General features: G+C 39.0%; 1 protein-coding gene across 4 annotated transcripts in view; it reads right to left on the bottom strand.

The window, feature by feature from the left end:
• The window catches only part of usp43b (ubiquitin specific peptidase 43b), a 94,116-nt gene that overhangs the window by 38,698 nt on the left and 38,978 nt on the right, over positions 1-16,440 (bottom strand). For all 4 annotated transcript variants that reach the window (XM_061700863.1, XM_061700864.1, XM_061700865.1 and 1 more), the window contains 2 exons: positions 9,477-9,580; positions 4,615-4,707 (listed from right to left, as the gene is read on the bottom strand). In XM_061700863.1, the coding sequence (XP_061556847.1) occupies positions 4,615-4,707; positions 9,477-9,580 (197 nt within the window). The remainder of the gene's footprint in view (positions 1-4,614; positions 4,708-9,476; positions 9,581-16,440) is intronic.

Here is a 16,440-nt window from a genome sequence, read left to right as displayed (position 1 = left end):
ATATGAGGTATAATACAATCTTTAACTATACTGTGTTCGGTAACGCAAGTAAGATGGCATTTTTACATTTTTTAAACATTTGTTTATTTCCTGAAAAGCACTGATTTTGAAGATATTTTGACAGTGGGTACATTATTTTGACTTGGACATTTTAAAAGTGGCTCACAAGTCAAACAATGTGGGCACCCCTGATCTATAAGTGTGCCAATGCAATATACAGTAGATTTGCAACCGTAGTGGGTAAAGAAAATTATCCAATATGCAAAGAATGCAGTACCATCGACAGAAATTCCAATGTTTGGGTTGTTCAGCACAGGACATATCTGTTTGGAGAAAATCTGTGTGCATGAGTACATAGCTCAGTCAGTGAGAATATTTGCACACAAAGAAATAAAAAGAGCCTTAAATGTTCATTAGGTTTGACTCAGTATATTTCGAAAGAAAAGTCAAAAGAAATGCATTTTTGAAAATACTTTTATCTTACTGTATGTCTTGGATTATGCTTATTTCTAAAAATATTCACCCAAATTTGAAAAGACATTGGATGAACTAATGCGAACTGCATGTTAGATGGATGCCAGATTGCGCTGTGCGAATGTTCAATAAATCCTCACTCCTCGGAGACTTCAAAAGAGGTTGCTGGCCACTGTGTTGAGCCTGAGTTCTTAGCACAGCGGTCAGTGCACTCAACTATCACCTGGTGACACAGTGGGTGTGTGGGTTCAAGACCAGGTGTGGCTGAAGAGTGCAGGTTTGCCACTGTTACACATGCAAGACTAAACCTGTAAGAACTCAAACTTTACACAGCACGCTATAATGTATGTGTTGTTTAAAAGGAAAATATCACAAAGGAGTGCATTAAAGATCATGGACCATTTTAAGTACTTGAATTCAATTGTTTTAGAATCTCCCAAATGCATGTGGGAAAATGTGTTATGAGCGAAGGAAACCAAACCATTTTCCAACCAAATGGAAACCATTTTTGGCCATACGAGTGGAACATTGATTGTATGAACTAATAGGGGTGGGAGGGTCGTCTTTTATAGTCGATTGTCCTTTACGTTGAAGCACTTTTTTTGTGTGGCCATATGCACCCATATTACTGTACAGTACAAAATTATTGTTTTGTAGGTTTTGTTTTGTGGCCTAAAATAACCAGTACAGGCCAAACGTATTGTAAAAACAAACAAACAAAACATAAAAAAGTTTGAAAATGTTAGAAGAGTTTAAAATTTTATCCAAAGTTACCATTTGTGACATTGTTGACCTACAGTACTCATCATAGGCGGGCAGCTTTCATGAGCCGTGAGGAATTAGTGTGCTTCCTAGTTCCAAATCTGTTGCCAAAGATGAATGGCTTGACAAAGAAAATGTTACTGTACCAAAAATAGCACATTCAGAGACAGTGTTTTGTATTCCTCAGAGTTAACACCACCGCCATGCAACTCTCTCTATGCGCAATAGACAATAGATATAAAAATCATCGCCATGGCCGCCATGGTCATTCAACATGGCTGCCACAAATGCACGGGAGGCACGTCTTATGGAATTGGATCTCATCATATTGTATATCTGTGACCCGGAAATATGTCAGTCCCATTCTCTGCCTGCACAGCGGCCAATTCTGGAACGAACAGACATTGTCAACGGCAGTTTAAGTAACAAATGGTAACTATTTTTGGACACATTGTTCAGTGCCGACGGTCCATTTTATCTTAAATCCGTTATAACGGGCTCTGTTATCTCGAGGTTCCACTGTAATTCCAAAAGGTATGTTTGGCGCAAACACAAAAGTGCTCATCACGAAAAGAACACCATAGCTACAGTCAAGCATGGTGATGCGTCATCATGTTTTGGGACTGTTTTTCTTCCTTCAACCGGGGCCTCAGTCAAGGTAGACGGAATTATGAACAGTTCTAAATGTCAGTCAGTGATGACAAAAAACCTTCAGGCTTCTTATAGAAAGCAAAAAAAAAAAAATGCCAGGAAAAGCCTATTAGAATAGAGGAACTTTTTTTGTGGCAATCAGAGGTGGTTTAAAAGGCAGCAGTTGTGGACTGACTTACATTTAACATGAGTTTGAATGTGATTGGTTAATTTTAACTACACCAAATTCCTAGTTATAAGAGGGTGTGCACACTTGTGCAACCATATTTTCTCAGTTGTTTATTTTTACTTCCCCTCTCAAAATGATAGTATTTTCCTCAATTGGATTCTAGGTCACACTGATGTCTATCTATCTAGCCAACCACCCATGCATCCATCCATCCAACCACCCATGCCTGCATCCAACCATCCACACATCCTTGCATGCATCCACCCATCCATCCATCCATCCATCCACCCATCCATCCATCCTTCGAAAGTCTCTACAGTCTAGAATGCTGCTGCTAGAGTGCTGACTAGAACTCGGAAAAGACATTACATTTCTCCTATACTGGCGCTCAGTAAAGTTACGAATAGTATCGAAAATCTTTCTGCTCACCTACATCAGACTCCTCTCTTGTTAAACTATCTCCATAGTGCCATATCTCTAATCATAACCTACCTTATTGGTCCTATACTGTATATCCGATAAATCTTATAGTCAGTTTTGACTCTTAAAATATAATGATCTAACAAGGCTATAGCTATATGTGACTACAGTTGCTGAACAAATAATATCCCATATTTTCACGACCATAGGGCGCACCGCATTAAAAGACACAGTCTCAGTTACGGGGTCTAGTTCTTTATTTAACACATACATAAGGCGCACCGCATCATTGGGCGCAGGCATGGTAAAACATACCCTAGCTTAAAACATACGGTTGCATGCATGCACGCTAAAACAATGTTTTTAAAAAGGCAGCGGGAGCAAAACAGAGGTCGGTTGTACTTTATTGAAGTATTTAACAATGTACTCACGTTATTTTTTTTATCAATGCTCCTCCAGAAATCCATCAAAGTCCTCATCTTCTGTATCCGAACTGAACAGCCGGGAAAGTTATCAATCAAACACGTCAGGTTCCCTCTCGTCATTGTCGGAGTCAGTCTCGTTGCCGTGCGGCTCCTCAGAAATGATGCCGACTTTTACGAAAGCTCGAACAACAGTGCAAGCAGTCACGTTAGCCAAAGCATCCACAAATTGTAAATCTGTGTTCGCCATCTGTCATCCGTCGCTTCCACGCTGCTCACAACTTCACTTTGAACGCCCTGTTTACACGGATCTCCAGTGGTTTTAGTTCCTTAGTCAAGCCTCCTGGAATGATGGCAAGCTTCCTCACTTGTTGCACATGGCAGAGTTATTGCACTCAGTCGAATGGTGACTTGAGACGCGTCTCCCAGCTGTTCTTTGCTCATTAATCCATTGCTCGAGTTGGTCTTCCAACTCGGGCCACCTCGCCTTGTTTCCGCGTTTTGTTTTTCTTTTTTTTCCCGCGGAAACTCAGCTTCGTCTTCTTGACTTGGCGAAGCTCGTTTTCCTGCTTCCTCCACTAGCGAACCATGGATTTGTTGATCTTGAATTCTCTCGCGGCTGCTCGATTCCCATGTTCCTCCGCATAACTGATAGCTTGCAGTTTAAATTGTGCTTCGTAAGTGTGTCTCTTCGTAGGTGCCATTTTCGAGGGTCCTTAGCCAAACCGATGTTGTTTTGCACAATGCACACCCCGGGGCTATATACCAACTGGGGGCGTGGCTTTAGCGTCCTCCTTCACGCACCCTTCCCCCTTTACGTCCGCATGCTGTCCTCAGCCACGTCCGCTTTTCTTCTGTATAAGCAGCGTGTCAGCAGGAAATGCTCCCAGTCAGTCAAGCGGTCAAAAAAAGTAAAAAAACAAACAAACAAAAAAGTCAAGCGCAGCGCTCATCACACAACATTTATAGATGTTGGAACTCGGTGCACACATAAGGCATTGCTAGTTATAAGGGATTATAAGGCGCCCCGTCCATTTTGGAGAAAATCTAAGACTTTTAAATGTGCCTTATGGTCGTGGAAATACGGTAAAGTACTGTACAAGTCACGAGAAAATAAATAGATCATTAGCAGCTGTAGAAGTGGCCATGTGTGATCCCAAAGCACCTTCAGTGTTTACACCCATTCTGTATTGCACCTCTGTTAAGGTTGAAGGCTTTGTTAGCAGAACAGAGCTTTAAACAAAGTGCTTACAACAACCTGTTTGTAGCAATGCCAGCATCCTAATCTGGATGTCATTAGCTGACAGAGTGGCTTTTTCAAATGAATCTTTTGAGGATGCTGTCGATACCAGGCACCTTTGTTTGTGTAGATTCCAGACCATATTAACCCATGAAGGCAACTCGATCCATTTTCCTGCAAGCAAATATATAAGACCCTAATTTAATTCTCCATCAAAGAGAACTGAAGATGAATTTGGGATAAAAGGTCAGTGATTTTTCCACCACAAAGAAATCCAGTTGCCTTCTACTCATGCCTTCAGGATTACCAGATCCAACTCATCATTTCACAAAATGATAATTACAAAGGGATTAAAAATACTGAACTGAATGAAGTTGGTGCCAATCCTAAAGATTTCAGTAAAAGACTAAACCATTGGTTGTGGTGGATTTGCAGACAAACTGCTAATGAATATGTTGAAACTGAGCAGTACTCACCTGGTTTGGCGAAGAGGAATCGGGAGAGAGATGCAAAGGAAAGGGTCAAAGGTGTTGCTTTGTTTCAAGCAATGGGGGCATGTCAGTGAAGACCTGCGCAAAACAAAGTACAGATATTATATTAGCTTCCAAAACTCAGCTGTACTTTCAAATTAATCTCTGAGTTTCACTGATTAATTCTGGCAAAAATGGAGTGGCCTTAATTACATCACATGTGAAGAACACTCCAGAAAAAATATAGACTCTCATCTGATTGGGAGATTGAAAAAGACAAGCTTTCCATCATGTTGCATCACTCTCAACAGTGCCACCAATGCTCATGTAATGCTAGTGGGAACGGGAATGTGGAGAACTTCAAATGATTCTTCCTCTGCATCTGAACGAAGAGGACATGGTCCACTGACAACAAATTCTATAATCCTTACAGGTACCCCCACCCACACCCCAATTTTGTATTAATTTGGGCTCTTTTTTTTTGGTCTGGGGTTACAATAATTGATTGTGGGAATGGATTGTTGTAAACCAGTGGTGTCAAACTCAAATTCACGGTGGGCCAAAATAAAAAATTGGGACAACGTCGCGGGCCAAACTCAACTGTTGAATGAAACATCACTGCGATGTGCATGTCTCCCTCCTCTCCAGAAATGTAGCATTAAAGTTTATCACAAGACAACAAACATACATTTTGCTTAAACACTGAATCTGGAATAAACAAACTTTAATATTATAAACACGAGAAATCAAATTTGTGATAAAATACATCAGTGGTATTTGTTTGTTGTTTTGTATTTAAATAGATAACATGAATTCTTCTGTCTATCCATCTTCTATTTATCTATCTCCAACTACCGCTCTTTTTGATGTCAATCTTTTTTCAAAGGCCAACAAAGCAACCCAAAAACATAAGAATATCCTCCAATAAAAATCCAAACTTCAAACTATTAACAGTCGCTGCCGAGGAGTTGATAAAGGGCATTAAAAAAAAACAATTCAATTATGTTATGTTCTTGGTTACAGCCACGTTGCTCTGCACACAACAAACAGGTCTGTCTTTTACTTTAGTGAACAGACAATCTGCCTCCCACTTGTCTTGGAAGTTAACATTTTTCCATCTTTCGTTTGACCATTTTTGGGAAGGGGAAGTGTAAATTTGCTCGAGGAGACTGGTAGCATAGTTGCTAACGACTGCAACAGAAAGGGAAGGGGCGCTCGCCGGTCTAGACTGATGGGCCAACACCCTAGCAGAGCATTCTGGGATTTGTAATATTAGTGGCGCAGTGTGCTATATACTGGCGGGCCAGCTCTAATACACTATGCCACCACGTGCTTTGTCCTGCCACTGCTGCATATTCCAGGCCAAAAGTAAATTAAATACTTTTGTCAAATATTTGGAAATATGTTTTGACATTCCTGGACAACGACAAGTCAAATAAATTAGGTTGATTTTGTAGACGTTATTTCCATTATCCTCTTAGGATTATTCAATATTTTGTGCTGTGCATGCATTTCAGAACAAAATCAGTAGCAAAGTCATTCAAAAGGCTCTAGTGTGCAATTATTCAGGCTCAACATTAAATAAATGGCTTTATTGTCGAGGTACTTAATTTGATATTGTATAAACTAGTTAATGAAATACAGAGTAGCTGATGCACGTCTGCTTATAAGGCAGTGCCTGGACAAATACAAGTACAAACACCAGTTTTGTTACCAGTGCCGATGACTTAATAAATCTGCTGTCATAAAATGCTCTGTCCATCATGAAAAACGGCAATAGAATTATATCTTTCGTATGGATCATCAGATAGAGAGGCTTTATTTATTGCTATGACATGAACAAACCTGCAGCTTGTGAGGAGGATGATTATTGAGGAGGAGAATTGAGGATATAGTTTACTGCTGATAGATTTGATTGGTGCTCTCCAGTGATATTTACAGAACACTTTGCGAGACTGCCATTATAACACTTATAGACTTATATGTCTGCGATTGGCTGGCGACCTGTTCAGGCTGTACCCCGCCTCTCGCCTGAAGATAGCTGGGATAGGCTACAGCGGCCCGCGGCCCTAGTGAGGACAGGCGGTGAAGAAAATGGATGGATGGATGGACTTATATATGCATTAAATAAATATGGGTAAAGAAACTAAATGATGTAGTTCAAATCCTTTTGCCGTTATTAAAAAATAGACAAAAAGTCGATGAGCTGATGAGGGTTTAGTTCTTATTGGATGGATAGACTCAGAATGGGGAAAAAATGTGGGGTGAATAAAGCTCTATTGAGGCGAACCCAGCTGACACTGGCTCACTCCCTCTTGGCAGAGTCGAATGGCTGCCCTACGGATGTCTGATCCTCGCCAGAAACAGCGAGGGGCCGTTGCGCTTTGTGCATGCAAATCACACTCAAGCCACACTAAAACATAGATGTGCCTTGCGCTGCTCGAAAACACTTAAAAAGAGAAAAGCTTTAAAGGTGACGTTCTGGTGCTGGACTAATGGAGTAAGGGTGCAAAGGTCGAAGGATATATACTTCCTCTTGTGGATGGAGCCGAACTCAAAGAACTCAAGACCTTGATGCCTCTTTCCAAGCAATGAGTAGAAACGAAAATGCGCCAAAAGACTACAAAATAATAGACTGACAGTTCTAATCAGAGATGGACATGGTAGAGCAACTAAATGGAATGGCAGCAAAATGGAGGTGGAAAACTCAGGCCCAACAAGTTTCCCACTTAATCATCAGCTGTAGGCATAAAAAAAGTTTGTTCTTTTACTCGTTCATGCTCATTTTTCTCAAGGTTTAGCAGGCTAATATTTATTGGCCTGTGTATTTGTACAGGATTTGGAGAAGTTTAACTCTCAGCCTCAGGTTTAGCTGCCTTTCTGTTATACCATTCTCGTAACTTTGAAATAAGCAGTTACTTGGATGGAATATTGCTGGAATATGAATTCATAATAAGAAATTGGAAAACACACTTGTGTATTTACTTATATCTAAAAGCAATATAAAAATATTTAAGAAATAACATAGCACTACACTCATTAATCAAGACTTTTATTCTTAGTTTTACCTAAACCTAGCAGCTTCTCATAGAAAGTTCACGATGCTAAAGCTGTGGGATAGATAGGGCATTAAAACAAAATATGGACCTCATAATTCACTGAAGGAAGTTACAATACGACTGTAATAAAACAGATCATTTACTGGGCCCATAAACTCTAAGCACCACTTGAAGCAATCCGCCCCTTTAGGTCAAATGGGGCAACATTAGCTATCTCACCGAAACAACACCACATCTACGAATTGAAAAACCCAGATGCAAAAAAAATAATAAAAACAAACAAATAAATAAAAACAAACAAATGAATACAATGTCAGAGTAAACATACAATTTTAGCTCTGGCTACAGATCGACTGAAAAATCTTCATACTAATGTAAATCTGCTAAAAAATATTAAGCCTCTATACCACAATATAAGCTTGAATATACCATTGTGATTATGATCCACTCAAGCATGCACTGACTTAACTTGTGTAATGGCTGTGATAATTGCATTGTGACAAACCGGGCTTGTATACAGATAATGCTTTGGTCCATCAATTCTCAACATTGCACTGAGTCAGGCACCACAGAGTCAAGTGTTACTCGGGGAGTGCTGAGGCCTCAGGACTTCAGAGGAAATGAGAGGGACATGAGTCAAGAAATATTCATCTAATCCCAGCTTTCAGGGTATTTGTCTCATAGCCATGCGCACCTGCATTCATTCTGGGATAAAATACCCTGACCGGCCCCTTTGTTGGGAACACTTCCATGTGAATGTGATTTGACCCAACACCTGTGCATTAGTTTGCATGCTGATGTTATTAATGTCTAAAGTAAAATATTTCAAGCATTTGAGGAGAGCAATTACGACGCGAACTATGACGTGTATTATTGGCAGTCACACTGAGCTGACAATGTTGCGAGGAACTGGCAGCTCAGCACTTGTAAACAAGATTAGTTCGGTCTGAGGAAGCACCTTTTGAAAAGTCCATTAAACATCCTAATGTGACCTCTGCCATCTTCTTCTATGTCCTTTGGTTCCATCTTGTTGCATCTGTATTAGCTCCACTGTGTAAATGAAAGATAAATGGTAATTGGGCTCTCTATTGTGCTATTTATAAGTCAAAGGTACTCGAAGGTTAATATTATCATGATATTGCTAAAAGAAATATAAACTCAAAGTAAACAATATTTTTACACATACGTCTTTGAGAAATTAAGGAGTTTTAATACACTATTGTGGAAAACCTTGAGAATTAATTCTTCCTTATGACAATTTATGCAAGCTTAATATAAGCTTCATTGCATGTTAGATATACAGTCAGGCCCACAACATTATAACCATTGGCACAATCTATAATAAGATCCTATGTAAGAGTAGTATTTATTAATTCTATTTTCACATCATAATGAATAGTTTTGATTAACACTGTTTTAAAGGTATTAAAATGTTTATTATTGTGGTTGGTGCACTGCATTTTGCTGAGAGATGTTTGCTATTTGTATTCTTGTTATTATATATTGATATTTTTGATTAATTAATGATTACATGAAATATAATACACAAAATCCTATATACATATATATTTTTTTGAGGGGGCGGCGGGGCATTACAACAACTAAACACCAAAATTACAAGTAGAAAACACCAAAATATGTTGTATAGTTACAACAATTCAAAGAGTAAGGTAACGAGCACATCACTTTTTTGATGTTGCCAAAATTGATTGACCATTAAAAGCACATTTGGGACACACAACTGCATACTGTTATTAATTTTAAAACAATATATCTTATTGCTATAATAAAATAAACACAACAACTCACTTGTACTGTGCCTGAAAATGTTCCTGGACAAAGCTATGTTGGACAGTGTGCTGCTGAGAATGGGACAGGTCAGGATGCATCGGATTTTCATCTTTATCGGGACCCTGCAACAAATCAATAACATGCGTTCAGTATTCTTCAGAAATTCACAATATTGTCTCCAAAACTGGAAGATCTTATCTGCCTATAATATATCATACATTTTGGAAATCCCTGAGATACACTCAACCCCTGGGATGCCAGTTATTTGGTCTTTTGTCTACTTACCTACAAAGCATAAAGCCGGCCTTGGACAGAGATAAAAGATGGAGGAAAATATTTGTAAATCCAAGAAGAATTTTCTGCAGTAATGAGAAAAAAAATAAGGCCTGCCACACACTGAGCGACATGTCCGAATGTGACTGAACTGGACAATCGCAAACAAATTACAGCTGGCGACTTACACCCACACACCTGGCAATTGATCCTCACACATCATTGCAACAGAAAAACTGCAACCGCCTGTATCCCCTGATGTTCTTATTGGGAAAATACACAATTATCCAATTCCTTAATTTATCCAAAAATTATGTATTAATTGCAAATTATATGCTTGTTCATCTATCTATGACAGCGATTTATAGTGATAGGCAGAATAATTAAATGCTCTTCCATTAAACCTGTGTATACATCCGTTGCCATTCATACAACAGAACACGTTATGGCTGCCTGCAAGTGAATCCGCTTTGTGTTCAATTAAACAGGCCCAGATTTCACACTGAGTACGTCAATTTGTTAGTAAATTGAGAGGACATCATCATTATTTCGGTATTCATAGTGTTCGTTCATTTGTGACATTATTTTTGGGTGATGTACCATGAGACTTTTCTAATATAAAATGGGTGCCTTGGCTCAATAAATGTTGGGAAACACTGTTGTAGTCTATGTCTATTCATTGAACCACATCATGGTGCGATTGTCAAAGAAGAAGCCGATTGTCTTGGCCGCTTTAGTTACTGTACAGTACATTATAGAGAAGGGGTGTCAAAGTCATTTTTGTGGTGGGCCACATTGTTGGTACAGTTTCCCTCAGAGGGCCATTATGACTGTAAAACCATATAAATGTTTCATCGCCTCATCATAGTATTCAGTGACGGCTGGTCTATAGAGGGCACTAGGGCACCGCCCCACTGCTGCTGAGCCATTTTGAAAAGGACAAAAGTGAAATCATAAAAATGAAACAAAACTATTACAATCAAAATATTACAAATTATATGCATATCTATTTTTAGGCTCGGAGTAGGATAAATAGTAAAGAGTTAATGATTACTAAAATGTATTCGTTTACCTCTGTTTGTCTTATTTTATGACACAACAGCGCAAACGTCAGAGTTTCTGACGGTATTGAGCTGCTGCTGTGCCTGTATTTGGGTCCACCTGCCAAGAACGCAACACACCGCATTCCTATACCATTTCCAGTGCACAGCATTTAGGGCCTAAAACAATGTCCCTTTAATAAATGGCTCTGTGCAAAAAAGGCAATTTTTATTTGCAGGCACACTATCAATCCCATCAAGAATTCCCTTTTGGAAAAGTCACGTACTTGAGAGTGCATTAAGTCATTATATATAATGATTTTATTTATCAATCTCTGCTTTTACACCGAAACGCCACAGTACTCTAGGCCTTCTCTGTCTACTATGATTTCCTGGTCCCATACAGACTGACACTGCTTCTGTGAAGGCAGCTCTACCTTTACTCACAAATGGAGAAAAAGGCAAAGGAAAGCAGTGTGTTTTTAAAATGGCAAATCAGTGTTCGAACTTTACAGTTCAAGTCTATTCTTCCAAGAGTATTTAAGCTATGCAAACACCAAGCGCAAGACTGAAACATGACCTTCTTACCGCAATGTGCTTCATCGAACATGCACAATGGGACACCGCTTACATTGTTCTCATTCTCTCAGTTTGCATGGATCCTTTTCCTTTTGGTCAGATTCTGACACAAAATGTCAGGGAACACAAAAAGGAAGGTTCAATGCACCGGTTTCTTCTCTTATTGATTGAGGCAATGTAATCTTAGGTCCGCAATGACAAGTGGGAGATTAAAAGTTCACCCTTTCTTTTTTAATTCAATATACTGTCTATACTCTATGTGCTATGACCTAGCATTTGACCTCTTTCCCCTTCCCCTGAACTGGAATTGGAGTTATCTATGTTGAGATAACAAGGGAACATTCAAGCCAATGTGTGCAGACACAGACATAGTTACGCTTATCACTTCTGAAGAACAACACTGCTCTGTAAATAGACTGTGAGGTGTCACTTGTGTGTTAACAGCATTTTTTTGAGTGTGACAGCAGAAGAGGCTACATCAAATATATACATACATATATAAATAAATATATATATATATATATATATATATATATATATATATACACACACACACACATATATCATCAGCCATTTTCTATCCACTACTACGGCACTTCAACATTTGGCGTTCCATGTTCCTTTGGATTACACGGAGCCTTTGTACAACGTTGGCATTGGTAGTGAGGACTTGTAAAATACATTGATCGAAAACTTTTCTTTTCAAGCAAATGGGAAGATTGTTCCTGAATATAACACTAAGCCTTCCATAAGCCTGCCAGGCAAGCTTTATGCGGCGTTCAACTTCAGTGCTTGTATTTCCATCCATTGTTATAAGTTGGCCTAAATAGATGTAGTTGTCGATGGCGTCTATGACACAGTCCACCATTTTGACATCTTTTTGTGGACAGTAATGACTGGACATGACCTTTGTTTTGTTTTTTGTTCATTTTGAGACCTGAGCGACAGCTTTATAAGTCTAATTCCTGAATACAAGTCTGTAGTTGTTCTGCATCATAGGAGAATAAAATTATGTCATCTGCAGAAACGCAATTAAGCGCTGTTAATTTTTAGTCCTTTTCCCAATTGAGCTTTTTAAATATTTCTTCAACGCAAGCTGTAAATAGCTACGGAGATATAGCTTTCCCCTTGCCTGATGCCTTTTCCTAGACTTATTTGCACTCTTTCATCATCAATTAATATTGAACCAGACGAATTGTTGTATATTGATTGTAGAATGTTGATATACAGTAGGTCGGCTCTATCCCTTGATTTACCAGCGCCTGCAGTATCGAAGTGGTGGTGATTGTGTCAAACGCTTTTTCATAGTCGATGAAGGCTACACACAGGCATTTCATACGTTCGTGTGCATGCATCCATGTTCATGACAATAAAAGATGATTCTTCTTCTTCGATTATTTGTTGAACTGTCTGTATGTGGTCCATAGTATTAAAACTGCTATGAAAACCCACTTGTTCTATTGGCTGTGCTTCATAGAGTTTGATTCCAATTCGTTTGTCCAATATTTTTGCAAAGACTGTATAAATCGTTGAGATATATATATATATAAATATATATATATATATATATATATATAATCTCTAAGTCGCGGCACGGTGGACGACTGGTTAGAGCGTCAGCCTCACAGTTCTGAGGACCCAGGTTCAATCCCCGGCCCCGCCTGTGTGGAGTTTGCATGTTCTTCCCGTGCCTGCGTGGGTTTTCTCCAGGCACTCCGGTTTCCTCCCACATCCCAAAAACATGCATTAATTGGAGACTCTAAATTGCCCGTAGGCATGACTGTGAGTGCAAATGGTTGTTTGTTTCTATGTGCCCTGCGATTGGCTGGCAACCAGTTCAGGGTGTACCCCGCCTCCTGCCCGATGACAGCTGGGATAGGCTCCAGCACGCCCGCGACCCTAGTGAGGAGAAGCGGCTCAGAAAATGGATGGATGGATGGATGGATGGATAATCTCTTAGTCGATATATGCAGCGGTATCCAGAAAACATGTCTTGGGTGAGGAGATACACCTATGCAGTGCAGTTCTATAGCATTGCAAACTATTACCAAGATGAAACCAAACCAATTAACTAAGATAATCATGCCCTTTTTCATGATTATCTTTAGGAAAGCCATCATTTTTGAGACAGTTCTCATGGTGTTTCAAATATACAGTCGCTTATGCATGTGTACGTTGAACAATGCATCTTGTTCCAGAACAGCGAGTCATATAAACACAGCAGCTAATGTTCACAATATTTTAAAACAAATAATTGTCTACTTCTGCTTAATCTATAGTCCTCAGTACCAGGAGAGGCCTTGTGCCAGTGCCTTGAGGTGTATTGAGAAAATGAAATCCTTCATCTGGGCTTCTAGCATGCTGTAATTGATTTCTGTGATTTAGATAAATGACAAAGATACAGTGCAACTGAGTCGTAAGATGGAGCCGGGTTGCTGGCTCAGCTTTGTTATCAGGAGGCCGCAGTTCATTGCCAGAGATTTTGAGGCGGAGGGAAGAAGGAGTTGTGAGGACAGCAAGCATTTTTGCACAGCCTGTTGGTACAAACCACATAGCTGCCATAGAATGAATACTTTATAGTTGTATCAATTCAATTAAATGTTCAAAAAGCATGATGTCACACAAGACAAAAGTTTTTTTCTCTGGCTTTTTTGTGGTCATTATTAAAGTCCCTGTAAAGCACCTTGTAAATTTGACACTGCGCTGTAACCACACCCTGTGCAACTGTCAATCAAATACCACACATCTTTTTGATGGTTCCATTTCAGTACATGTTTGAGCTGCAAAAATATATCCGCTTGAAGCCTCTGGTGGCTGGAATATATCCCACCGAGTCATCTCGGGCTTTCCACGCCCCGATGAGAGATTTTGTTCTCGCTGCTTATTGTTCTCCACGTCAATATTTTGTTGGCCTAGTTTTTTTGTTTGTGTTGCTTCGTTATTGCTCACATTGTCATGCTCCTTTGTTCCAATTAAACCTTGTTTGATCAATATTTGTGGTTCTTCGCTTCGGACTCAAGTATTCAGGGTGCTCATTCATAACCGTATTTATAACTCAGTAAGTCACAATTGCGGCGGATAGCCACTGATAAGAAAAAAGGCGCTCAGTTGACATGCAGCTGTGGAGGGGGGACCTTTGGCAGATGCTCAAGTGCGTCACTGGGCACAGTTTTAGAAAAAGCAGGAAAACTGAAATGGTGAAAAACAGTTTAACGCTATAGCTTCACATTACAACATCGTTTTCTGACGTTGCACAGTTTCAGCAATTATCTTAAAACATGTATAATGTATTTAGAAACAAATCTTTCAATTAACTTCACAAGGTCTTATTTATTTATTTATACTTATTTTTACACTTGTATGGCATTTAAAATTCTCCTTTAAAATGTTTTTTACATTTCTAATAAAGGTTTAATCTTTATTTTAATGTCTTTATAAGGTTTAAGGACAGGTTAACCATGAAATTTATTATTTCTGTTTCTATTATTTCCTACAGAAAAAAAAACAAAATTCTAAATATTAGCAAATTGGTGGTCAACCAGCAACCAGGAATGGATTCAGTTCTACCTTAGAGGTTTCACTGTATAGTTTCACAAAAAAGAACATAAAACTCAATTCCCGATGCACAATACAATTAGTGTGTTAGTTAAAATGTCAGGAGGAATACAATAATGCATAAATGAGTGGGATAAAAACTAATGTGCTATAATCCCCCAAGAGGGGATAGATATTATTAAAAGACCATTTGTCAGTCTTTAAACAGTATTGCTTTTAGTCATCATCCATTTAAGCAGCACGGATGTTGACTGACGCTGCTCACTCTCACTACTGTTAAATGTGAGACTTGTGGCCATTCGTCTTTCAGCATTAAAACCTAAAATCTCACAAATTAATGGTGCACTCTGTCCCACCACGGATGTTGTCAATAATTCACCCCAAGGCTGTTGCTTGGAGTGATTCACCTCTGAGAGTAGATCCACGTGTAAAAATTCTGAAAGTGTGCCCCCCATCTTAGCAGAGCACCTTATCTTATCCTGAATCCTGATGGACTTTCGTGATGGGGGGCTTAGATTGTAAAAAGGGGGGGGGGGGGCAAAAGTGTTCCCAGTAATGGCACGGATGTGAATAATTCAAACTAACTGTGGAAATAGAGCTAGATATGTGCTGTGGTAGAGAAAGCACTATCGTGGAGTAATTGAGGAAGAGAGACAACGGCAACTGAAACCTCAGGTAATCATTACAGAGACATGAGGGTGTTATGTTATGACTCAGCATTAAGACACAACAGACATAACTATATGTGTATCAATATACTTGAATTGTGGTTTCTGTGTAGATGAATGATGAACAAAGTCATAGCGCTCCTGTAACATAGCATTGATAAATAATGGACACTCTAACTTAACAGCAGCCTCCCATCATGTACACACTACTCTATAAAAAGTTATATTGATACTAATATTGATACTGGAAATGTCTCTCGGACCATTCAGGCGATTATTCTCTATTCTCTCATCCTTCTGAATGGGCGGACTTTCTAAGGATACACTACAACCGCTCACATTGGAACAAATTATTATTGATTGTATAAACCACTCTAGAGATTGAATTAGATGTCCTGTACACAATAAAAGTAAGGTTCAAGCTTCGAGGTGCTTTTATTGTCAATTCTTCAATATGCATAACGCATACAGAGGATTGAAATTACGGTACTCAAAAGGGCTCGCGGTGCTACAAAAGATTAATAACATAAATATAAAAAGCTAAATAAAACTATGGTATATACAGTATAAAAAGTATTAATTGAATGTGCAAATATAAAATATCAGGTGACGTGTGCAACATAGTCAAGGTCAGAGAACCACGGCAAATAAGACAAAAATTAGATGACAAAACCCCAATGCTGCTAAAGTGGCTGATGCGACCCTGAGTCTGGTGTGTGTGTGTGTGTGTGTGTGTGTGTGTGTGTGTGTGTGTGTATGTATGCGCACATGTGTGTTTTGTGTGTATTGATGTGTATTATATGTATTATATTAATTGTTCACGATTTGAAATTAATCAACGCTATCCGAAGCAGTTTATTATACAAT

The sequence above is a fragment of the Phycodurus eques genome, chromosome 16, assembly GCF_024500275.1.
Source record: "Phycodurus eques isolate BA_2022a chromosome 16, UOR_Pequ_1.1, whole genome shotgun sequence".
In the NCBI taxonomy this organism is placed as follows: domain Eukaryota; kingdom Metazoa; phylum Chordata; class Actinopteri; order Syngnathiformes; family Syngnathidae; genus Phycodurus; species Phycodurus eques.
Note: the sequence above shows the minus strand (reverse complement) of the source record. Positions and strands in the feature narration are given on the sequence as shown.